Below are 25,505 nucleotides of genomic sequence, written 5' to 3'. Positions count from 1 at the left end.
ACCATACTACAGAGGATCATCTGGCCACAAAGTTGGCCACAAGACCCAGAAGAGCCTGCACCATCTGGGTTGGGTCTTACAGCCTGCACCATGGTCAGCGTGGCCTTAGAGCTCCCTTGCTCCCCTTAACTGCCCTCAACCCCAGGAAACCAACTCTCAGGTTTGCCGCCAAAGAAGCCACAGCCTGAAGGCCTCTCTGGCCTGATTCCTGACAGAGAGGACCTCCCAGAGGAAGGCCTGGGGTGAAGGTTTCGGCTCTGGAGGCCAATCCCTTGCATTCCAATCCCAGCTCTGTCACCTGCTCCCTGAGAGAACTTGGGTGTGCTCCTTTGCTCTCTCTGTCTCAGGTACCCCACCTATAAAAGGGGTTGATAATAGGAATGGTCTCATTGGGTTACCATGGAGCTTCCATAAGCTAATACATATAAAGTGCTCAGGACACTGCCTGGTACACAAGTAAGCACTCAATTAACGGCAGCTACTACCATTATTCCTCTACCGGCCTCCTGCATACAGTTCCTCATGGGATGTGCTGTCCAGGTGAGCACCATGGCCAATTAGGAAGGCACCGTCATTCATGGAGCCCCATTTCATGCCAGATCCTTGTGGCAAGGGTCAAGACACACTACCCCAAAATAGGGCACCTTGGCACATTGGAGGAATTGGAGAAACAGTACATGCAGGAAGTTTCTCTGACCTTCCCCTGATCTTCTCCTCTGAAGCAGGCCCTAAAACCTAGGAAGGATTTTCTAACCTTCCCCTGAAGCAAGGCAGAAGACCCTCAAGTGAGAACGCCCTCCCTATATCCGGGAAAACGGAGCATGTTGTCTGGGAAGACACAGGGACTGAGAGAGGAATCTGAACAAACAGGCCTTCACTGAGTTCCTCCCAGCTTACATACTCCTGCTTTTTGTCTTATCTCATTTTTCCATGACTCTCCATTCTTCATGAAACACACTCAGGGAGAACTGTTTCTTCAGGTCATTTCCATATGAAGGCTCACATGTCACATAAAACTTACAGTAAATACTTGTGGATGCTTTTCTCTCATTAATCTGTCTTTAGTTACAGGGGCCCCAGCTGATTAAGCTAAGATGAGTGAAAGAAAGAGATGGGTGTTCTCCCCGACGCTGGCCATAGTACCTTAGCTTCCACAGCTGTGGACAGGCATCATTATCTCTGTCATAAAAAGAGAAATGAGGTTGAAAGAGGTGCAATAACCTGCCTGTTTCAACCAGCAAGTTGTCCCAGCGAGAATGAGAAGGGCCACTCAGCCTGAGTAAGGGAAGAGAGGTCGTGGAAGGCTTGTTTTCAAAGGTCTTGGCAGCCTTTGGAGAAACCAGTAATATCAGTTCAGCACCTAGGGCTGGAAACACTGGCTGCTGTGACCAACCCTGAGGCTGAAGGGCGAGAGAAGGGAGTGGCTGATGGACCCTGATAGAGCTGTGCTCTTTGTAGAGGGACACAGCCAACCTGTGTCAGCACAGGGAGAGAGTGGGATGAAGGGTGTGCAGCTGAGACCCCGGCACTGCCACCCTGTCCTCACTCATCCCACAACTGCAGGCTCCTCCCGAGGCTTCTCCTGGGCAGAACCAAGCAGAACACAGCAAGCTGACTCAGTCCATGAGCACCAGCTGTGCAGGGCCCAGAGCGAAATGGAGAGGCTGGAGGGGCCTAAGGAGACAACGCCACTCGGAGTCCAAAGAGATGGCAGAGGGCGGCAGAGCTGGGATTGAAGCACACAGCCCTCTATACACCTACTCCAGATCCCATCTTCTTCCTCCATGGGGTATGGTCAAGACCAAAGCCACTGAGTTCCCAGCTTGAGGACCAATTCAAGGACAACAATAGGAGGTGCCTGATTGCCCACGCCTTGCCATTGGCAGCAATCAATTTCCTCAGGTTGCTATTATCATAACAATTATAATTAGTGACTAAGGACTCCAGAGGCACCCACACTGAGCCTGTGCCCAGACACTGACTAGGAACTCTGCCTTCTTCTATGCGTTTTTCTCAACAACCATGCCATGCAGGCATGTGCTTCTGTTTGCAGATGAGGAAGCTGTGGCTCAAAGGGGCTAAGTAACTTCCATCCACCTGACATGGAAAACAGAGAGCAGGGAGGGCCTAGGGGCCAGGCTGTTGGGCTCCACAGCCTGTTCTCGTTCCTCCAGATCTAGAAAGTTAACCAAGGGATGATTACCTTTAACGGCAGAAAGGAAAGCTGATGTCTCAGCCTGGGCACTAAGCTCTTCACCCCAGCCATGTCTAGTTCTTCAATATTTCTGTCCTGGTCTTGTGTGCGTGACAACAAACTTCCCTGGTACCCGAAGCTCAGGATGTCTGTAGAGGAGACCCCAGAATTGGCTGTGCTATTCTTCTCTTCATCTGGGTTATTTCCACAAACACCTATAAAAACAAGCCAAGAAAAAGTCAACAGCTTAAAAAGGCTGGCTTCTCGGTGGCATCTCTATGTGGGCACAGCGTTTTCCTCCAATGACAGAGGGATCTTTTATAGCTGCTCAGGAACAATGTGAATTTAGCTCCTCCTGAAAGATGTTGCATTTAGATTAGAGAAAGGGAAGATTCTATATGTGATTTAGAAACCTAGATAGAGCTTAAGTGACCCAACTATGAATGCGTAGGCTCAAAAGAACTTTATAAGGCCAGCTCTCCCTTATTAAGCTCTAGCCATGTGATAGGCACCTTAGATATACATACATATAGGAAGATATGGACATCTTCCCATCTTCTCAGCAGACCACCATGAAGGTGTAATCCCTGTTCAAACATAAGAAAACACAGTCAAAACTATTCAGTATCTTGCCCCAAATCCTACAGCCAGCATGTGGGCACTTACACCCAGCCTCTCCTGAACACCCCACTGAGCATATCTACAACCACCATGTGATCAAAAACCAACGTATCAGGTCCTTTTGGGAGGCTTGGTAATAACCAGACTGCAGGCCCCTCTGAGTGAAGGCTAGGCCACTGATTCCTGCTTACCCCATGTCTGACTTGTGACCTGGCACCGAACAAAGAAAAGAATATGAGGTTGTGAATCAGTAGAAAAACCTTGGGCAAGGTGCTTAACATATCTGAACCTAAATTTTCCTGTATCTAAAGTAGAGATAATATCAATATCAATAATATTGTAGAGTTGATGAGGCTTAGAGATTATACATACAGAAAAGATTTTACATATGTAAAGATAAAAATATATATGTATATATGAAAGAATATATATTTCCTCATATGTATATATATGGCTCTCTCTCACACACACACACACACAGACACACACAGCTTAGTACATGGTAGAGCCTCAATAAATGTATCTACTGTTAATATGTTATTATTAGCTGCTCAACAAATACATGTGGGAGGAATGAATAATAGTCAGATTTTCTTTAGACCTGGATACAAGTAGATTTACTACTTTTGATACAGACTCATTAACACTCAGGGAAGTGCCCAAACTCATATGCTGAATGAATTCAATTTGAATAAATTTGATTTAATGAATTTGATTTGAAGTTATTCAAATCTAAAGGTATCCAGCAGGGAGTGGCTGGGCCACTGTTTCATAATGCTGCATTTCTGGCCATTTCATTCACAGATTCTGTCATCGTTGTCCTTCTGGCAGTATCATAAGCATCGGCTCATTATCTTCCACATCCTCCATGAGAGGTGAGGATGGGACTTACGATTGAATTGAAAAGTCAAGCCATGCTGCAGCTGGTGTCCTGCCTAGTAGACATATGAGCTGGGAGACCTTCTTTGGTAACTAAAACTCAATTTACTGTAGGCCATGACAGAGGCTCATGATGGACATTTTATCTGTCTGATCCCGATCTCCAATCTAGCCCAGGTGCCTTAACAGCAGCCTAACCAGATAGAAGAAAGTCACAGTGGTCAAGTCTCTGCCACGGAGACCCAGCCAGCATCACCAAGGAAACGTCTTCCTCTGGCAGTGGCCCAGCTGTATGAGGAAACCCCACCATGATGAAGGCAGCATTGTCAAAAGGTAGCTGGGGCACCACAGTGAAAGGACATTTTATTCCCAGCCATTGTGGGAAACTCATTGTCTGGAATTTTAATGTGAGGTTGCGGTTTGAGAATAGCAGACCTCGAGTACCGCTTTTTGACAACCTCCATCACAGCAGGCCATCCTTGGACTATGCTGAATTGTGATTCGGTCACCTGCATTGTGTTTCCTGATGACACATGGGATGGTTTGATTGCTCCTGTCAGTGGAGGATGTGGAAGAAAACACAGGGATTGCTGAACCACTGCAGAAAGGAGAGCAGTGGTGCTGGGAAATCCGACAGAGACAACAAGCCTGAGACTGGCACTGGGGACATGCTGAGGCCAGCCCCTGGGAGGCTTCAACCCCGGGATGAAGGGTGTGGGGCTGAGACCCCAGCATGGCCACCTTCCACCATCCATAGCTTCTGGACGGGGGAGCTGCATGGCACTGTGTACATATACAAGAGTGAGAGTGTACACAGTGTTCAGAAGGCAAGGCAAATGTAGTGCCTGCATTTAGGACCTAGAAAATGCAGGCTGGTGTGAAAGGAAGTCCTCCTGTATACAAAGGAAAACTGTACGACACCCCTGAAGTGTGAAGAAGCAATTGTGAGCCTGAATTTGCAGGCAGCCTGCTGGTAGTTTACAGGATCACCCAACCAAAAGCAGCAGTGGTCTCAGGAAACTAGGGAGAAGGGATGTTAGCCTCCTCCCATTACTTCCCCCAGGCTCCTCAAGCTTGCTCCCAACAAAAACAAGAGTATTTTCCTTTGATATAGGCAGTTGTTGCTCTCTCATTCTTATCTAAAGGATGAAGAAAAACATCACTAAAAAGTACTTTACTCTTTAGGTTGATCATGAACACGCACATCAAGTAAGAAGAGCGAGCTTGCCATGAAAATTCAGCTTTAAGAACAGGCCAGGTGCAGTGGCTCACGCCTGTAATTCCAGCACTTTGGGAGGCAGAGGTGGGCAGATCACCTGAGGTCAGAAGTTCAAGACCAGCCTGACCAACATGGAGAAACCCCATCTCTACTAAAAATACAAAATATGCTGGGCGTGGCGGTGCATGCCTATAATCTCAGCTACTTGGGAGACTGAGGCAGAATTGCTTGAACCCAGGAGGTGGAGGTTACAGTGAGTGGAGATCACACCATTGCACTCCAGCCTGGGCAACAAGAGTTTCACTCTTGTTGAAAAAAAAAAAAAAAAAAAAGAAAAGAAAAGTTCCCGTTATCCTCAGCAAACTAACACAGGAACAGAAAACCAAATACCGGGCCAGGCGTGGTGGCTCACACCTGTAATCCCAGCACTTTGGGAGGCTGAGGCGGGCGGATCACTTGAGTTCAGGAGTTTAAGGCCAGTCTGGCCAACATAGTGAAACCCCGTCTGCACTAAAAACTACAAAAATTAGCTGGGTGTGGCAGCGCATGCCTGTAATCCCAGCTACTCAGGAGGCTGAGGCAGGAGAATTGCTTGAACCCGGGAGGTGGAGGCTGCAGAGATCATGCCATTGCACTCCAGCCTGGGGGAGAGAGTGAGACCCCATCTCAAAAAAAAAAAAAAAAGGAAAATCTAATACCACATTTTCTCACTTATAAGTGGGAGCTGAATAATGAGAACCCATGGTCACAAAGAGGGGAACAACAGACACCGGGGCCTACTTGAGGGAGGAGAGAGAGGGTCAGGAAAAATAACTATTGGGCACTCTACTGAGCACCTGGGTGATGAAAAGGTCTGTACATCAACCCCTGTGACACAAGTTTGCCTGTAATAACAAACCTACACAGGTAGCCCTGAACCCAAAACAAAAGTTCAACAAAGAACAGTTCCTGTCTCCTCCCCAGCTGATTGCTATACCTAAACCCAAACTACAGAAATCCTGGCGCAGTCCCTATCAACAAGGACTTTGGGTGGCAAGAAAAAGGTTCTCCCTGCCATGCAAGGAGAGTTGATGGAAAAAAAAGACTGGTTGTATCCAGCCGTGTCTAACAAAGAATTAGAGTAGGTTACTCCCTTTCAGCAACACAAGCAGTGGTAACGCCCATCCTGCGCCTGAAATTGAAAAGCTTATTAATTTGTGCCACTACACTGCTTCTTTGCAAGCCAATACCACAAGGAAAGCAATACAGAAGACCTACGTGGACTTCAAGGTCTAGTACCTCATAGTAATCATGTACTCCTGAAAACAGGGGAGGCTCTTCAGCTCCCAAGAGCAGGTTAAAACATACCTTTTGACTGAGAAATAATTAACTCTATGTTGTCAGGGGAATTCTGGATCATCCTAACAGCCATGTTGAATGTGAAGCCCTCCAGACTGATGTGATTCAGGGCTAGTATCTGCCCTCCTGGAAAAATAATACATCTAAATAATCCTTCCAAGGAAATAAAAAAGAGTGATTTCTTAAAACAGTATCTCTAGTGATTTAAAAAGATGTACCTGGTTTGATCATTTTTGCTTTTTCTGCTGGTCCTCCAGGTATAATAGAAGATATAAAAATGCCAGGGTCAGCTTGGCCTGCATACTCTCCCTCATTAATGACAAAACCTGTAATCCAAGATGACAGTCCATGATAAGATGATACTTAGTGATTTTGCTGTTCAGAGAGGTTAGGTCATTTCCCTGATATCACACAGCTACCAAGTGGCATTAGCTAATAGTTACAGTCAGGTCTTCTGATCCTCAAATAGAGGATCCTTTCTACTCTGCCATGATACTTGGAGAAAGGTGGATTGTTCCCCATTAGTAAGCACAGCTAAAGCTAGGAGCACAAACCACCAATAGGCACTGGATTTTGCTTCAGTAGATAATGAGACATAGGAAAGAAATGATTTTTAATCAAGTACCTTGTTTCCGTACCTTGTTTCTTATACAGTTTTTAGGGTCTTAGAAAGTGGTTACTAGTAAGAGGCAAAATAAATTGACTCTTCTTCCCCATGGCTGACTAGAGGAAGGTTGCTACATGGTATTAGGGGAAAAAATCTTTTTCTGCCTTGTACTTAGATGCGCTGCAAAAATGTATCAGGCCTAAAAGAAAAACTTTGAAACAAAAGTCTCATTGCTCTTTAGGAACAATTAAAGGGAGAAAAAAGCAGAAGTGATTACTAGAAAAGGCAAACTGGGAGAGGAGGGATAGGAAAGGGTAGTAGACAAGTTGAAAGGGAAAACAGCACCCACCTCCCCACTTTGCCCAGCGGTAGAGACTGGGCCTCACCTGCAGGGAACCCTCTTACCAAAACCACGATGTGGGTCGCGTTTCAGTGTCACACGCACGATTTCTCGGCCTGGTTCAGCTGTAAAGCTCTTCCTCCTATTATTCTGTGACCCTAGAGGTAGAATCAGAGCACCACACTGTGCTTTTCCCCAAAATTATTTGGGAGCTAATACAAAAGGAGTAAACAGCATTTCACACACACACGTGCATGCACATTCACATGCACACATTCCTGAAAACAAAAGTAGCTCATATTTTATCTTCCAGCAGTGCTGGGAATGGATGCCTGAACACACACTCGCATAAGCCTCTCTGGAGTGTCACTCAGTGTTGCTCAAGTTCCAGCTTAAAGAGCAGGGGCAAGAACAGTATGGGCTATGGTGCGTGTTTTCTGTACGACTTATTGTAGCTATTTTGTTCCGCATTCATTTTGGGACAAGACAGAGGATGAGCAGAGATGTATTAATACTTGCTGAGAGTGAAAACAAAAACAAAAGCTAAAACAGAGATGACACAGCAAAGCCTTCCCATCCCAGGCCTCAAATAACCAGGGGTGACAAGGTGCCAGCAGCCCAGCCTGTGTGACCTGTGGTCTTCCCCTGGCTTGGATCATGGAGGAGCCCCAGACAGAGCCCCGAAGCTGTTCCTGGAGAGCTGGAGTCCTGGGGTGAGGCACTTCAGTGTGTGCCACAGCATACTTGGGACAATCCCCAAACAGTGACCCACCACTGCAATCCTTCCGCGTCTCTCCCTCCCCCAGGGACCTTGGCAGAAATTGGCAGACGGTTACTGGTAAAGAGTTGCCTGGCAGTTTTCCTGATTGATATGGTTTGGCTGTGTCCCCACCCAAATCTCAGCTTGAATTGTATCTCCCAGAATTCCCACATGTTGTGGGAGGGACCCGGGGGAAGTAATTGAATCATGGAGGCTGGTCTCCCCATGCTATTCTCATGATAATGAGTAAGTCTCACAAGATCTGATGGGTTTATCAGGGGTTTCCACTTTTGTTTCTTCCTCATTTTTCTCTTGCTGCCATCACGTAAGAAGTGCCTTTTGCCTCCCACCATGACTCTGAGGCCTCCCCAGCCGTGTGGAACTGTAAGTCCAATTAAACCTCTTCTTCTTCCCAGTCTTGGGTATGTCTTTATCAGCAGCATGAAAACAGACTAATACACTGATCCAATCCCCAGGTTTAATGCTCACTGAGTAGAGATATTTTTCCAAGTGTCGGATCTCTTTGTCCTTACATTCAACGGGGAACTGGCCAGGAGGGTGCATGGCAGAAGGGACTGCCGTCTACTCTGTGTATGTTTTCTGGTGAATACTAGGAAACATGGGTGTTCTGGCCTGCATAAAGAAGCATATCTACAGTGAATGGTGCCTTTTTCTGAACACACCCTCCATAGGAGGTATTCTTCCTTCTGGACGAGAGTGTTGGGATTGTCTTCGCCAGAGCTAACACACTTCAGATCCACATACCCAGCCAAAGCTAAATGTCTCTTCCCAACCACAGGTAGTTTAAAAAGAAAATAATTCAAAAAACAAAAAGATTACAAACATTGTGTGGGAAGCAAAATGAAGTGGTGGTAAAAGACTCAAAGCAAGCTTCCTGCGTAGGGGTTCCTCTACCCGAGACCTGGCCGCGGCCTGGCCCATACCTGCATGCACGCTCTGAGCAGGTAGCCCAGAGAGAGAGTCCCAGGTCATTGGCTTCTGGATCACACAGGCACTCTTCAGCTGCTCCCGGCCAGTGCAGGGGCTGCCGGGAAAAGACAATGAGGTTAGATAAGGTGGCTGAAGGAGGAAGCAACTTCTTGGCATTTCTGAGTGGTGCCCAGGGAGGGCAGCCTTGTGTCCAGTCATCCAGTACCTCCTCAAAGGGACCCCGTCAAGGGTTGATCTAGTTATTAGGAGGGCACTGGGAAAAATGGCTCTAGGATCTTTATGTCTCAGAGGGGACACTGAGGTCACTCGGCTTCATATGAGCTTCCTACTATGTGCAAGATATGTGGCCCTGCAAACCTCCATTTATTCAACCATAAAATAAGAATAATATTCCTACTTCCCAGGCTTCCAATGGAACTGAAATGAGATAGTAAGCATCAAACACCAGCCCTCTTAGTGGATACTGATGTTTTGTCATTTGCTCCTGTTTTCAGCTGAAGGCCTTCAGCCAGACCAGGCGCCCTCCACACCCCATCTACCATGTGACTGAGGGCTGCACAGGGTCACTGACCTGCTTGATCATTGTACATGCTTGTGTTGGGTGCCGCCTGATCATACCATGCTGTGAACAAGAAGCATTCATGCAGGCATTCAGTTGGCCCTGATGGAATGTGCCACATGCTAGTAAATAATGTACTAGAGCCTAGCAGAATAACGAGTCAAGGGAGATGTTGTCCCAGCCCTGGGGTCAGTTCTGCACAGAGATAAGCTACATTCAGAGGTAAGCAATGTCTAGAGTGAGAGGGAACAATTGATGTAAAGCTGTGTGTCTCAGAGCCCTGGAAAAAGCCAGCTCTGGGCCTCCTGGGTGGCCGAACATCTGAGCAGATTCAGCTTCCCTGGTTACCCAGACCGACCCCACCCCTCAGAGCCCCACAGCCATCTCACAGCTTCAAGCAGCTGGACTATGTAGCAGGGGATGCTGGCACGGACAGTTTCCTGTGGACCCTCCCCCTGTACCCTTGGAACTGTGACGCCAGGGCTCTCTGCAGGGAGCTTGGTACTGTGCAAAGAGGCTGCAGCTGGTAAAGGAAGAACAGGGGTAGTGGGGGGAGGAGAAGTCCAGCCTCACAGTGAGGTGCAGCACAGGGTAGCTTTGGAGGCTGGCGACGGATGAGGCCTCACTCTGACCTGGCTCCTGTTTGTGCTTCCCTTGGAGCACGATAGACCCACAGTGACAGAACCCCAGGTGTCAGGCCTGGGTTCCAAAGCACCGAGGGTAAAGGGTGGGTCAGGCATGGGCCCTATCCTCTGGGAGTCCCCAGCCTGCTGTGGGATGCAGGGGGGATGACTTTCATGCCTCCTAGAGCCAACCAAGGAGCCCAGGGAGAGGCAGCGACAAGGTGTTCGTGTGCTCAATGGATGGAGAAATCCCCACAGTCTGGGAGGAGCCAAGAGAGGCGATGAGGCTGAGGGGGCCTTCACGTGGCCTTTAGGGAAAAGGAAGAGCTTTTCTGGGCCTGGGTTTTTATGACTCATGTGATCTGGGCCACACATGCAACCCTCTACTGCTTAAAAGCCAATCACTGCCAGCCACAAAAGGATGAAATGTGAATGATTCCACTCATCTGAGGAGCCTGGAGCAGTCACATTCACAGACCAGAAGGAGCACGGCAGCGGCCAGGGCCTGAGGTGGGTGGAATGGGAGTTGTGTCGAATGGGTGCAGTTTCAATTTGGGAAGACGGATAAAACTCTGTGGATGGACTTCGGTGATGGTAGCACAACATCGTGAGTGGACTGCATGCTACTGAACTGACAAATGGTTAGGACGGTGGGTGTTATATTATGTGTATTTTTTACCACAATTTAAACACATTTTAAATGCAAACTTTAAAAAAACCCATTTACTGAAAGCTTTCCCTGCCAGCCTCAGAGCTAAGGATACACAGGGCACATTGCTGTTCTTGAGAAGCTCCATGTTTAACAGCACAGACACAAGCGTGTGGGTGTCAGGGTGGACGGGACAGAGGGTACTGCCCTAACTGGAGCCAGGGATGTGGAGGAGGCACACCTTTGCCTGAGGCAGTGGGGAAAGGCTTCAGAAAAGCAGTGATGTGAAGTCAGAGGCCACCTCCCAGGAGAGGGAGGACAGGCAGGAGCTGTACCTCAGGGCAGGCAGCCACTGGCACCTCTGTTCCAAGAGGTGCTGTGTAAACAACTGCTCAGGAATGCCACTGGCGATGGGGTCCTGCCTCCACGTGTCAGCCTTCCCTCCTGTGTTCACATGCCCAGGCTCAGGCCAGCGGCATGGCCCGCACCTTTCTACACAGACCCCATGTGGGCCACCTATCTGCTGGCCTGTGAGCTCATGAGGTGGGGACCACATCTGCCCTGCTCACCACCGAGTGCTCCACACCTGACCCAGAGCTGGCACACAGTAGGTGCTCAATCCATTTTTCTACTAAGACTGAGGAGGCCCTTGCTCATGGTGTTCCTCCTCTTCTTCTCATGGTGCCCAGATCCTACTCATCAGTCAAGACCTGATGTCACATCCCCCAAGCAGCCCTCCCTGGTGCCCTTGCTTGGAAATTGCTGCACTGTTCATGGAGCCTAACGCTGTGTTTGAGACCAGCATCAGGGCAGTCACCACAGACCCAGCCCATATTCAGCTTTTAAAACATGACTTAATTCCCACAGCCACCCAGTGGGGAAGGATGACTATTACTACCACTGGACGAATGAGGAAACTGAGGTCTGGGGTGTTGAATAACTTCCTTGAGGTCACACAGCACTAGACCGTAGAGCAGGTGTTGGCGAAGGACTTCCATGATGCAGGGCTTGATCCAGAACCCTGTCAGCAGGGGCCCTCGGCAGAGTGGCCTCTGTACCATGACAGAAACGCTAAACATCTCATCTGCATCACTGTCATGGCCTTTGGCCCACCTCAGACTTTGACTGCCGTGGTGAGGGGCAGTTCCATGAGAGCTCAGGCTCAGCTGAGCTGACAGCATACTGGCTGAGGTGTGGCCCTGTTTCTGCTCTAGAGATTCTTGTCCATCTTGGGGGCCATCTCCTCCACCGCCACTATTCCCACCTTACCCAAAAGCATGGGAGAGTCCAGGCCTCCCATCCTTCGACCAAAGGGAAGTAGGAGCCAGTACACGGTGTTTGCCTCCTGTCCTGCAGTTCTAGGAGGCCTCTGCACACCTCTGTGGAGCTGAGCCCTGGTTGCCCTCAACAGCTACCTGGTGACCCCCACCGCTGTGACCACACTTTGCCTGCTTCCTCAACTCACTCTCTCGCTCACTCCTTCTTGGCATCAGCTCCACAAAAACATACCCACACCCAAACCAGTGTCTCAAGCTGTGCTTCTTGGGGGTGGGGTTGGGGGAATCTGCCAAGAATTCAAAAGCCTAGTAATTAGGTTTCCCTTTTCACCCACGGGTTACCAGTAACTTCTGATGTGAGTTATTAAGGATCATGAAAATTTGGCATTTGTAAACCAAGATTAGAGTTATACCGAATTGTATGGAGGGCACCAATTCAGCTTTCTATCAAGAAGGCCAGCTACCATGCAATACTGAAAAGCCCCTACTATGCATGACCACTGGCCAGTCGCTGGAAGGGCCACCATTCTCAGGAAGGATGCTTTGCGGGAAACACATCCTCAAGGTGGCCTTGAGTCAGTCATGGCTTCTTCTGCCTTTTAAACAATGAAGTGCTATAAGGTACCATCAGTTTGGGTGACAGATGAAAGATGTCCACAAGGTCTTGGACACTCCTACATCAAGAACTGGAGCCTATTTCTGCTCCCTTTGAATCTGTGCTGACCTGTGACTATTTTAACTGACATTATGGCAGCAGTGACACCAGGCTAGCTTCAGGCCTAGACTTGAAGAGAACTGGCAGCTTCTTTTTGGGATCTTGGAGCCCTCCTGCCATGCAGAATCTTGCTGGAGACCCCACAGGGAGAGGAGTTGAGACTACTCACGGAGAGAGAGGGGCTCCGTGAGCACTGCCTCTCAACCATCCAGGGAACCAGCCTGTGAACAAAGTCATCTTGCATCCTCTAGACTACTCCAACATCTGCTGGACCCCAGTCAATAGCACATGAAGCCCAGAAGAATCCCTCAACTAAGTCCTGCCTGAATTTCTAATCCAGTTCATTGTGAAATTTCTAATCCAGTCATTTGTTACATAGCAATAGATGCTCGAAACCGTTTTGCTTTACCACTGTTGATTTAGTTTGTGATGCACAGCAATGTATATTTGCATCAACAGAATTGGAGACAATAATTTTCTAAGAATTACTTTAAGATGATAGTCATGGATGTAGATATAGGTATAGCTATAGATACACACATAGACTTTCAGTTCAAATGAATCATCCATACCTTCTTGCTGAAGTAGCTGGAAAACTCATCCCAAAAAAACAGATCCTGCAGCAACCTTCATTGGTCATATGCTGCCTGGGAATCTGTGCTATTTCTATAAATTGCAGTGTAAATGTAATCCAAGTCCTAGGCTATTTTTAAATTTATGAATCATTGTTTTGTCATGTGAAGTTGCATTTATAAGCCCATTATTTTTACATACAAATTTAAATGATAAGCAGCTCATCAATAGGAAAGGTAGCATGGTGTAGAGGTTAGGAGTTGGACTCTAAGGCCAGCTGCATGTGTTCAAATCCTAACCCCTGGGTTTTCTCTCTGTGATGTGATGAGGACAACAGAAACACTTAACGGAGTCATAAGACTTAAATTAGTTGACGTGTACGCATGCTCGAAACAGCACCTGGCTGATAATAAGGCCAAATAGGCTTATTGCAACTTGTTTATTTGTCCTCTCCAATTTCGTATTATCATGTAGTTCTTTCTTCACCGAAAGACGGGAGCATCATAGAAGGAGGAATGAGATGTTTGTCCTAGAGTGTTTAACATAGACTTAGCCCATAGCTGGCCTTCTGTAAATCTCTGTGGAATTGATTGACAGTTACCCAATAAATATATACTTTTCTTAGACATCTAACATTCTTTAAACAATTTCTTGGCTGGGCGTGGTGGCTCACGCCTGTAATCCCAGCACTTTGGGAGGCCGAGGAGGGTAGATCACCTGAGGTCTGGAGTTCGAGACCAGCCTGACCAACATGGAGAATCCCCGTCTCTACTAAAAATACAAAAATTGGCCAGGTGTGGCAGTGCATGCCTGTAATCCCAGCTACTTGGGAGGCTGAGGCAGGAGAATCGCTTGAATCTGGAAGGCTGAGGCTGTGGTGAGCCAAGATCACCCCACTGTACTCCAGCCTGGGCAACAAGAACGAAACTCCGTCTCAAAAAAAAAAAAAAAATCTTCAATACAGATCACTGCAGAGCATCAAGCACATGGTGGTTTGAGCCCAGAGAACAAATGTGTCACACCCACCTGCGCCCGATGCCTTCTGCTCCAACCTCCTTGCTGCCGTCCACTTTGAAGTTATCCAGTGATGTACTCAACATGCCTCCTACAGCGTCCTGAAGCCTGGATGCAAACAACTCGTTTTCTGAGCATGACAATCTCTGAATCCAAATGAGAGGCTTAGACTGGGCCTGGTGTGCAGGACTCAAATTGGCCATTTGCACAAACTTATCATGGTCTGAATTTGGGGAGAAAAAGATAGACATACACACACACAAGAATGATGCTGGATCCATTGCTGTGGTGGTTGTAACATATCACTGGGCCCCCGCTCTCCTCCTCCTTTCTTTTTCTGCTGCTATTTTGTCTCCTGCGATTATCCCTGGGAATGCAAGTTCTCCTAATTAGCACTTGCTAATGAAAGAAACCTCAGAAACAGAAGAAGGAAGAGACAAGATGCTCTCTCTCCCCCCTGCGACTAACAGGATGCAGAGCCAAGGAGCCTGTTTAAATGGGTGCTAACCCTAGAGCATTTGCGGGTGTGTCGGCTCTGGCAGAGCCTCCTGTGAAATCAGCTGCCCCATCCCTTTCTGCTTTCTGCTTTTACAGATCTGTCCTCCCAAACATTCTTATAACAAATGTTCCTCCAAATCCCCTGGGATCCCAAGATTAGGCTCTGCTCTGTGGAGTATAACCTTTAATCTCTACACAGCTTAGTTTGCCCTGGTAATCATATTTAATACAAGGTCCTATTTCCTGGAATATAATATGAGATGTGTTGGGTCCCCTCAGCTTTGACAGTTGCCTTTATCCTTTCATGTAGAAATGTTTAATAAATAACTTTGATGAAATCTTGAACTTAAGACAATGGATGTGATTAACTCCCCACTTCCCTATTCACATTGTTCATAAAAAAATTTGGGATTTGAAAAATAGAGCTTTTAAGTTAATGAGGCTTTACATAAAGCCAAGTTAGTATTTTAAGAAAGGAAAATGATGACTACATTCTGACCATCTGCGCCTTGCTAAAACCAAGAAGGAAAGAATGGCCAGACACATGGTAGTGGTATGGCTCCTGGTTTCTCTGTGTGTGTATGTGTGTGTGCACATGCACTTCTAGAGCCTGGTGAAGTGCCTCCTTTTCAAGGATATCCATGGGCATATAGTTCTTCAAACAGACCCCCCTCTCTTCCCTACAATGGTGTCTGGTTCCTTGCCAGGGCTGTGCTCACTGAAAAAGCCAGTATTTTTAAAAAAACTTTTTGAGAATTTTCTGCATGCATGAGGCATTATGGTAACATGACTCACATACAGTAGGCAAAAAGCAATCAAGGAATATAAGTAAATTAAACGTGACCTGCAGCTTTTGCACAAATTGCATAGTATCTTACTCCAGAGCTAGAGCTTGCTCAGAAACAGCAACAACAGCAGTAATGTCAACACCAACTACTAATATTTGCTGAATGCTTACTATGTGCCAGGCATCGGGGGAAGCACATTATCTGCACTGTCTCATTTCATCGTCACAATAACCCTGTGGGGTAGACATTATTATACACAATTTATAGATCATGGAACTTGGGGCTAAGAGACTGTTAATCATTTGCTCATGGTCCCAAAGCCAGTAAGCGGTAGGGCAGACTCACACTCAAACCTGCAGACTCCACAGTCCACGCTGGAAAATGGGGACGCTGAGGACACAAAGACAATGACAGCAGCAGGGGAGATTGATCTGAGACACGCCCAGCCTTCTCCAGGGCCCAAAGGGACAGTCACCTTAGACTTAATCATGATGGATATTAAAACACACGGGGGGATATTCTAGGCAGAGAGTGAAGGCAAGGTCTCAGCTCAGAGAGGTTTAGCGGGTTTGAAGCAAGACTGTTCAGAGACTGTGATTACAGGAAGGAGCCATCCCTTAGAGGCAGGGGACTCACAGAAGTCAGCAGAGGAGAGCGAGCTCAAGGGCCTGTGAGATGCTGGGGAGTGCCTGGAGCCTGAGGAGGAAGCTCAGTTAGCAGGAGAGGGGCCGCTTAGTGAGGTCAGGAAATGAGAACCTGGGTGCCAAGCACTCAGCATCAGGGACTCAGTCTACAGCTGTGGGCTGGCAGGGCTGCCGGTGAGTGCCAGTGTCATCGCTAGGCCTCAGCTTCATGGGGCTAACTGGGTGGACAAACAGTGGAGGGGGGATTTGTTGGAAGGTGGTAGAGCCAAAAGCAGACAGACTTTCAAGAATAGAAGGAAGTATTGCCATGAATGTCCCAAAGCCACTAGCGAGCCGAGGACAGTGGACCGTTTCTGTTCCCTGCTGTGGGTGACTCGTAGCATAATTGTGGCACTAGGGAAATAAGGCTGAATCCATCTGGATGTCAAGGGCAAAGTCCAAGTCAGTTACAGTGTCACAAGGGCACAGGATATACTCAGAGCCAAGGGCCACGAGGAAAAGACACCCAGGACAAGATTCTGGGCAGCCCACTGCAAATCTGCAGCCTTGCCGCCTTCTTGGGGAAGGGCCAAGACCATTCCTGCAGCCCCCAGGCCACCCATGAGAAGAGCTCAGCAAAGGCCCATGGACCCCACTCTGCAAGGCTGACAGATCCTGCCTATTTAGTCCTGAAATTATGCATTTGTAAAAGCTCAGTGATCTATCTTTTCTCCCTACAGAACCAAATATAACTATAAAGTAATATGTTTATTGAGACAATTTACAGAAGAGTGACTAAGAAGCACTTGGAAAGTGCTCAACTGCTCAAAAATCAAAGGACTGCAAAATAAAGCCACAGTGAGAAATCACTTCTAGCTATCAAATGAACAAAGATAAACACGATGATATCTATTCCAGCAAGGATGCAACAAAACAGGCAAGACAATACTGGGCTTGAGAATGGCACTCGCGAAAACAGCAATAGTCTTAAAAATGCCCATCGCTGGTGCCCAGCAATTACACTTCTGAGATCTAACTAAAAGAAACGATATAAAATACAGAAAAATATTTATTCAAATGATATTTATCATATTATTTATAATACTTAAAAACAAAAAGTGAACTAAATATCAAAAATGGGAAGGGTTCAGTAAATGATTGTAATTCCACGCAAATCATCCATTTGTTCATCAAAAAACATGTATTAACTGCTTCCCATTTGACACACCACACCTCTGTTCTGTGCTGGAGCTGTTCTTGTGGAACTCCCAGTCCACTGCTGACTACAGGCAGACATATCCACAAATAAAAGAGGCAGAATAATACAGGTGAGAAGACAGAGGTCTGCACAGCAGAGGGAGTGGTCCATCCACCTAGGAAGAGCCACCTGGGGGCAGTCAATCAGGAAAGCCTTCAAGGAGGAGGTTACCGGACTTATCTTGGTGGTCTGAGCCAGGAAAGGGTTGGGAATGCGCTGTAGGCAGAGGGTATGCTGGACACAAAGGCCCTGGAAGCTGAGTCATCCTGGTGTGCTGAACAGCCTGCAAGCTGGCATGAAAAACAGCCAGAGGCCAGAGAGGAAGAGTCAGGGCAAAGAATACAGCAGGACTGGGGGCAGAGTGGGAAGTGTCTGGCATGCCATTCTAGAAGAAGTTTGAGCTTGTCCCTGCAGACAGCAGAAAGCCATTAACAAGTTTTCAGTATGGAAGAAAATGATCGGATTGGTCCTTTTGAAAGGTCACTCTGAAGGCTGAGAAGGACAATTATCCGGGACATGAGTACTAGCAGCAAGTCTATTATGTGACATGCCTCCATTTCAAGGATATGACATGTATTGGGTTCCCCCAGCTTTGACATTGCTCTCTCTCTGTTTTTGGTGACAAGTGGGGTGGGAAGAGAGGGTGCAGGCCCAGACACTCCCAGTTTCCTGCAGGGAGGCTGGGTGGACCCATTTGAACAAGACAGATATCATGGCAAAGAGAGGCGTGTGAGAGGAAGAGATCAATTACGGATGCCCTGAGCTTGAGGGATGTGTGGGACCATGAGCTGGAGGTGGCCAGTTCTCAGCTGCATGTAATCACTGAAAAGGGTGTCTGCAGAGAGAGTTTCTAAAATGAAGAAATATTTTAAAAGGCAAGGAAACTTTGTCTAAACTCATCCTTTCAATGCAAAGAAATGTTAGATTCCTAAAAACTCCTAAGACGGTAGAATGTGCAGTTTGAGAAAACAGCCTATTACAAGCCAAATAGGCCTGAAAGGACTAATTTTACAAGTGAGCTCATGAAATCTTTATAAATATTTTACAGTCACTGAAATCAGGCAATAAAAGCAATATCAATGGTGTTTCACACGCTGTTCTCAGCAACAGCAGGTAAGTCAGGTATAATTAATTTACATTTGTCACCTCCAGCTCCCTGGAAATATCCTGGAACCACCAGCCTGTGGTTTCAATGAAATGTTTATATGTTCATCTGGTTCTGCTGCAAATAATAAAATAAGCTACCATAATTTTCTGCGTTTGGTTCTGCATCTGAAAGTTCAGCAATTTTGTTTCCCAGTTGACCCCAACTCCTGGGCCAGCCCCAGGGCCCAATGACACAGCTCCCACATGAGTTGGCTGGCACTGAACAAAACCCCCATGAGCAGGAGCCACCATTACTACTCTCGCACTGAGCACAAAACACCAGACATTGAGCTGGAAATGTTACACGCACGCACCTTCCCGCTGGAGCACAACGCAAACCGACAGGATGGTCTGTATGCGCCAATGAGGGCACTCCAGCTCTGAAAGGGGAAGTGAGCTGCCCAAAGTCACACAGCTAGAAAGTGGCACTCCCCTCAGTCTACCGGACTCCACAGGCCACATTCCAAATCAGTGTTTCTGAAGCTTATATGTACATTCAAATCACTTGGGTTCTTTTTAAAAGGCAGATTCAGATTCTGAAGGTCTGGAGTGGGGCCTGCAATTCTGCATCCTTTGCAAGCTCCCAGATGACATGCATGCTGCAGCTCCAGAAACCATGCTCTGAACATGAAGGGTGTAAACCACTGTATTATATTGTTCCCTTTTGTAACCAAAGAAGAACTAATGCTTAGAGATTGACAGCAGCTGTGGTAAAGCCAGTGTGCAAAACCAAGTCTCTCTAGCACTGAATTCCATGCTCTGGCTGGTTATAAAAGGCCGTAGTACAGGCGCCGGGCCCCAACAGCCACAGGTTCAAACCTTGACTAGGCCCACCACTAAGCAGCCAGCACATTATTTAACTTTTCCAAGTCTCAGTTTGCTCCTCCCCATAATGCTGGTATACGCCTCCTGGGGCTGCTTGACCAGGGCAGTTTGAGAAAACAATAAATTATGAACATAAGGGAGGTAATTAGTGTAAGTACTTAGCATAACACCAGAAAAGTTAGTAATAACAATAGTAAATAGCTCCATAGCACTTCGTAAATGCTCAATAAATATTAATTTGTCTTATGTGATGTGTGCCCCATTTTAACCAATAGTCTCACTCTTAGTTATAACAATAATACATGTTCATTGTTGTAAGTTTAATAAATATCAAAAAAGTATCACAGAGAAAACAGTCATGCCTGCATACCTAACTCCCAAAGGTAATAACAAGTAACATTTTGGTGTAGTTCATTTCTGTATTCTTTCTTATCTTAAAATACATTAATATTAAACAAATTAGTGTGGTGTGTCTATCTATAACTGTGCTATTCAATACAGTAGGCACATGTGGTTGTTTAAATTTAAATATAAATGGATGAAAATTAAATAACATTGAAAATTTAATCCCTCAGTTCTTGTTGCCACCTTTGAAGTGTCCAATAGTGTGAACAAATGTGAACGTGAAAGAGCCAGTCCCTCAAGATGGATTCTGAGCAGCTAACTGGGCCCAAATATTGCCTTGGCTATTCAGGCTCTTTTTAGGTCCCATACGAATTTTAGAATATTTTTTTCTAATCCTGTGAAGAATGACATTGGTAGTTTGATAGGAATAGCACTGAATCTGTAAATTGCTTTGGGCAGTATGGCTATTTTTACAATATTGATTCTTCCAATCCATAAGCATAGAATGTTTTTCCATTTATTTGTGTCATCTCTTATTTCTTTCAGCAGTGTTTTGTAGCTCTCCTTGTAGAGATTGTTCAACTTTCCTGGTTAGCTGTATTCCTGGGTATTTCATTTTCTTTGTGGCTATTGTTTAAGTGGGATTGTGTTCTTGATTTCACTCTCAGCCTGAGATGTTGTTGGTATATAGAGATGCTACCGATTTTTGTACATTGGTTTTGTATCCAGCAACACGGATCGAGCTGAAAGCCAAATTCCTAAGGAAATTAATGCAGGAACAGAAAATCAAATACCACATGTTCTTCCTTATAAGCAGGAGCTAAGCATTGATCAGACATAGACATAAATATGGAAACAATAGACACTGTGGACTAATAGAGGGTGGAGGAAGGTGAGGTGGGTTAGAAAACTACCTATCAGCTTCTATGCTCACTACCAGGGTGACTGGATCCATACTCCAAACCTCTCAGCATCACATAATATTCCCATGTAACAAATCTGCACAAGTACCCTCTGCATCTAAAATAAAAGTTGAAATTTTTCTGAAAAAAATAAGTTCAGGCAAAAAAAATCCTACCATACTAGGTACCTTAAATTTTTAAGATATGGTCCTGGTAAAACAAGGGTATTTATATTTTTTGAATTTAGAAGCACAGTAAGCAAAAGATCTGCTAAGCAACCAAAAGTAGGAGAATGTGATGAGTTACATTTCTCACTGTAATTGCTAAGCAGCAGCAAATAGCTTCCTGATTGGTACAGGTGCTTCCAGGGCTATTTAATAGGACATTCCTTGTCATTCTTGTTGGTAGGTAATCTTCAACTGTGCTGCATTCAGGTCACCGTGCTGTTCACCTGATCTCTAGATTATGTGTACTGCAGAAACATTTTAGTGTTTTTCCTTGCAAGGATTCCAATCTAAACACAAATTACAAACTCTGCCTCTTCAGTAATCTGGTCCTGCTATGAATTTAATACCAAACTCTCAATTAAGGGTGATACAGTAGATGGCTACAGCCATTATGGCAAGGACCATGGTGTATCATTACACTACTTCCTCTTCCTGGGCACACAGGAACTCCTCCCTTTCCAACCCCTCTTGTAGTGGTCATGGGGACCGTGTGACTATGTTCTGTTAATGAAATGCAGATGAAAGGAATATGAGTCACTTTGGGGTCTGTCTCTTAAAACATCTTGTGCAATTTTACACCTCTCTCTTTCCTTTCTGGAGTAATTGTTCTAGATAATGGAGCTCTCCGTGGAAGCAGCCAAGACCCCAAGTCGCTGGAGGAGAGCTGCAAAATAGCCAGACTAAGAAGCACCTGAGAAGCAAACTTTTGCTATATTAAGCCATTGAAATTTCAATGCTTATTTGTTACCTTTTGTCCAAAATTGTATTATGTTTCATAAGTAAATAAAAACTAAAAGCTAAAAAATATAAATAAATAAATAAATAAATAATAAATAAATAAAACAGAGCCAAGCAGCCATTTGCTGATTAGAGGTCACACAGGTACTCTGAGTTCCCTGAATACCCCCCATTCTGTTTAACATTGGGACTTTCAGAGCTCACCTGAACCAACCAATCAGAGCTCACCTGCCTCCTCAAATCAGAGCTCAGCTACTTCAGCTAGTCAGAACTGCACCACATCAACCAATCTGAACTAAGCAAGTTTGAATCCTTCATTTGCATAAATGAACTTGATTGGGAACCTAGGTGGGAACTTTCTCTATAAAAGCCAAACCCTCTCTTTGTTCTCTAGAACACACCTTTGTTTTATACACAGGTTGTGCCTTCTGGGTTTGCAGACTGTAATGAGAATAAAGTCTTTTCCTTCGAATTCCTTTTCCAAAAACTTTTGTTAATGATAGGTCTGCATTGCTAGTGACTCCCACACTGAACAATGCAGATATTTCCATCATTGAAGAAAGTGTCATTGGACGGTGCTAGCTAGATACAGTCTTATAACTTCCTTTTCCTCACTTAGCACCATATCATGTAGTTTCATGTATCATCAGTGTCCAAAAACTGATTTTACTGTCTGACTTATATAGATGTTCTTGGTTTATTTATCTGGTCTTCTATGTTTGGATACTTAGATTACTTTCAAATGGTCACTGTCATAAATGACACCCTAGTAGACGTCCATGGGCAGCAACTTTTGGGTATGTCTATATTGATTATCTTAGGATAAATATCTAGCTACAAGTAAAATTATGGGGCCAACAGGACATGCACTTTTTAAGGCTTTTGATATATATTTCCAATTGCACTCTGAAAAGATCATATTAATTTACCCTCCCAGTGTTATTTATTTTAGTGCTTGCCAACATGAGAAAATAAAACTATATTTCATTTTTATTGTATTTCTGTCATTATTAGAGAGATTTACAACTCTGTTAGAGGTACCCAGATCAATTGTTTCTATTTATACAAATTATTTTATGAAATAACAAACTGTCACAGTGTATATGGGGAATATAGCTTCTACTTACCAAATAAAACATGGGAAGGCTGCCCAGAACCCATCTGTGCATTAAACCCATGCTGGGCTGAGCAGAGGTCCAGTAAGTATTTACTGGTCTTGGCTGAATCCGTGACAAACGTGTGCTTCTTCCCAGTGACACTGCTTGTGATGGTGAACTTTTTTTGCTGAAGGAAGCAAACACAGACTTTAATACACTGATCATCCACAACTCTCCACTGATGCACAACTGCAAGAAAATGCTCGGTCCCTCAGTTCCACATCCTGTAGCAGGCATTCACGGGTGCATGGCAGATGCTGTCTGACTATGGCCTGATATTCTTCTTGGCGTAAAGGAAATCTCTCTTTTTAGTTTTTTCTTCATTCATCAATCAAGTTGTTTATCAAACAATTACTATTTTCCAAGGAGCATGCTGGGTGAAGAGAACATGAAGTGGGTCAGGTACATCGACCTCAGCAAGGATGGAACCTAACCCTCAGTGTGCATTATGAAAAGCCACTAAGTACTCCCATTGCCTTTATTGTACAAACTCCAAGAAGTTGTAGACAAAATCTCAACTAGTCGGGTTATGAAAAAGATAAAAACACCTGTGTGTTATAATATTTCTGCCTATAACGTGGCAGATTCTGTTCTAAATGCTTTATGAGTATGAATTTATTTTGTCTTCACAACTACAGAATAAGAGAGATTCTATCACTTTTTTTATTCTGCAGATGAAAAATAAAAAAGCAAGAGTCCTCAAAATGCCACAGGAATTGAGGTCACACCACAAAGAAATGCTTCCCCACATTATACCTTCAAGGCCCACAAACAAAGTGATAGTATTTGTCCAGCTCACTGGGCTAAACCGGGGAAGATGACCTATATGAGCCTACCTGTATAGAGCCTTATGAGAAAGATATAAATTTTTGCAATATATTATTCTGATAAGAACAATAAAATATAAATATAAGTGGTATTAAATATTAATTCGTATAAAACTTCCAAATAAAATCTTCATTCTGGGTATTCTATCTATTTCAATAAGAACTTTCAGCTTGCTCCTATAAAGATAACTTTATAGAAACAGGGCTTATGCTTGAAAGGGCTCCCAGAAACCCCTGATCCTCTTTAAAGCTAATCTCTTTTAATTCCTGATGGTCACCATTTCCAAGAAATTCCATTCACGCATGTCAGATATCAACAAAAGGCAGATAAATATTCATTGCTTTTTCTCTGAGAAACTCCTTTTCACCATTAACTTAATTTTAGATAAATTGCTCATTCTCTATATACTCTACTTTTACTGATAAGTATAGTGCTAAGCCTCCTTGTGCTAATAGGAATGGATTCTGAATCCAATTGAACTGTACTATAACTAGTATTTCTTTAAATAAGGTGTTGTCTCAAGCATTCATAAATGCTGCTCTACTACTCGTAATAATTCTTTAGTACTCAACAGATCATTTTATCCACACTTTTTCAAAGTTGAATATTTGCTTGAAATCCAAACACTTTATCAGTACACACTGATAGTCTTTCATGCAATCCTGATAGTTTTATATTAAATTTATCCAGATATTAAGCACTTTTTATATGAACAAGTCACTCTTCTTTTGAGACAGGGTCTCGCTCTGTCACCCAGTCTGGAGTGCAGCAACACAATCATAACTCACTGATACCTTAAAGTGCTGGGTTCAAGCAATCCTCCCACCTCAGCCTCCCAAGTAGCTGGGATCACAGGCAGGCACCACCACATCCAGCTAATTTTTGTATTTTTTAAGTAGAGACAGGGGTATCACTATGTTGCCCAGGCTAGTCTCGAACTCCTAGGCTTAAGTGATCCTCCTCAGCCTCTCAAAGTGCTGGAATTACAGGGATGAGCCACTGTGCCTTGCAAGAATAAATCACTTTTTAAAATGTAATAACTATTTTTTAACAAATCTGAGAAGGGAGGATCATTCACACACACACATACAAACAAACACACACACCAAAGTTTATTTCAGCTTATAAACTCTCAGCAAAACTCTCCTTTCAGATGCCAGTGCTCCAAGGTATCAAACACCAGAGTGGAATGTTGATCCTATTTCTTGACATAAAGGTGAAAACAGTTTTGACTGTAGTGGTTTGGATTTTATTTCTATTTATCACCATTTTGATAACATCATATAATGGAAAATTCTTATCCGCAAACTTTTGCATAGGCAAGCTGCTGCTCTAATGATGTATACGATGATGTATAACTCCAATCTCTGAGTTTTCAGCACCAGCATGAAATCCCTTCTTTACACTTCTGTGGTTGCAGTATAAACATATTAGGTTGGTGCAAAAGTAATCGCGGTTTTCGCAGTTAAAAGTAATGGCGAAAACCGCAATTACTCTTGCACACACCTAATTCATAGCAGGTGCTCTGTAACATGCTAGTTTCAAAGCATCAGTTTACCATTTTGAATGTTTTTCATCCCTAGGAGTTTTGTTGTTGTTTTTTTTTTTTTTTCTGTTGCTATTTGTTCACCTGCTTCATTATTTGTTTTGATACATCTTTGTATCAAATACAAATAATAGTTTTCTAGGCAGGGGAGATTTGCCATCAAGCTAATGAAACTGAAGCTCCAGGACCCTCACCTCCTGGGAGGAGCCCTGGCAATGCATTCACATGGTCTTATAATGCGCAGAAAGTAAGATGTTCTCACCCCAGTTGGTTAAGACCACTGACTCTTTCTACTCAGACACACC

General features: G+C 44.9%; 1 protein-coding gene across 1 annotated transcript in view; it reads right to left on the bottom strand.

Moving 5' to 3' along the window:
• Positions 1-25,505, bottom strand: part of LOC116272911 (FERM and PDZ domain-containing protein 2-like) — a 66,804-nt gene that overhangs the window by 1,373 nt on the left and 39,926 nt on the right. The window contains 7 exon segments of the mRNA XM_031661807.1: positions 2,204-2,409; positions 6,261-6,377; positions 6,470-6,577; positions 7,264-7,356; positions 8,903-9,003; positions 14,332-14,542; positions 22,797-22,953. Coding sequence (XP_031517667.1) covers positions 2,204-2,409; positions 6,261-6,377; positions 6,470-6,577; positions 7,264-7,356; positions 8,903-9,003; positions 14,332-14,542; positions 22,797-22,953 — 993 coding nt within the window.

Source organism: Papio anubis, unplaced genomic scaffold (assembly GCF_008728515.1).
Source record: "Papio anubis isolate 15944 unplaced genomic scaffold, Panubis1.0 scaffold254, whole genome shotgun sequence".
NCBI classification, from domain to species: domain Eukaryota; kingdom Metazoa; phylum Chordata; class Mammalia; order Primates; family Cercopithecidae; genus Papio; species Papio anubis.
Note: the sequence above shows the minus strand (reverse complement) of the source record. Positions and strands in the feature narration are given on the sequence as shown.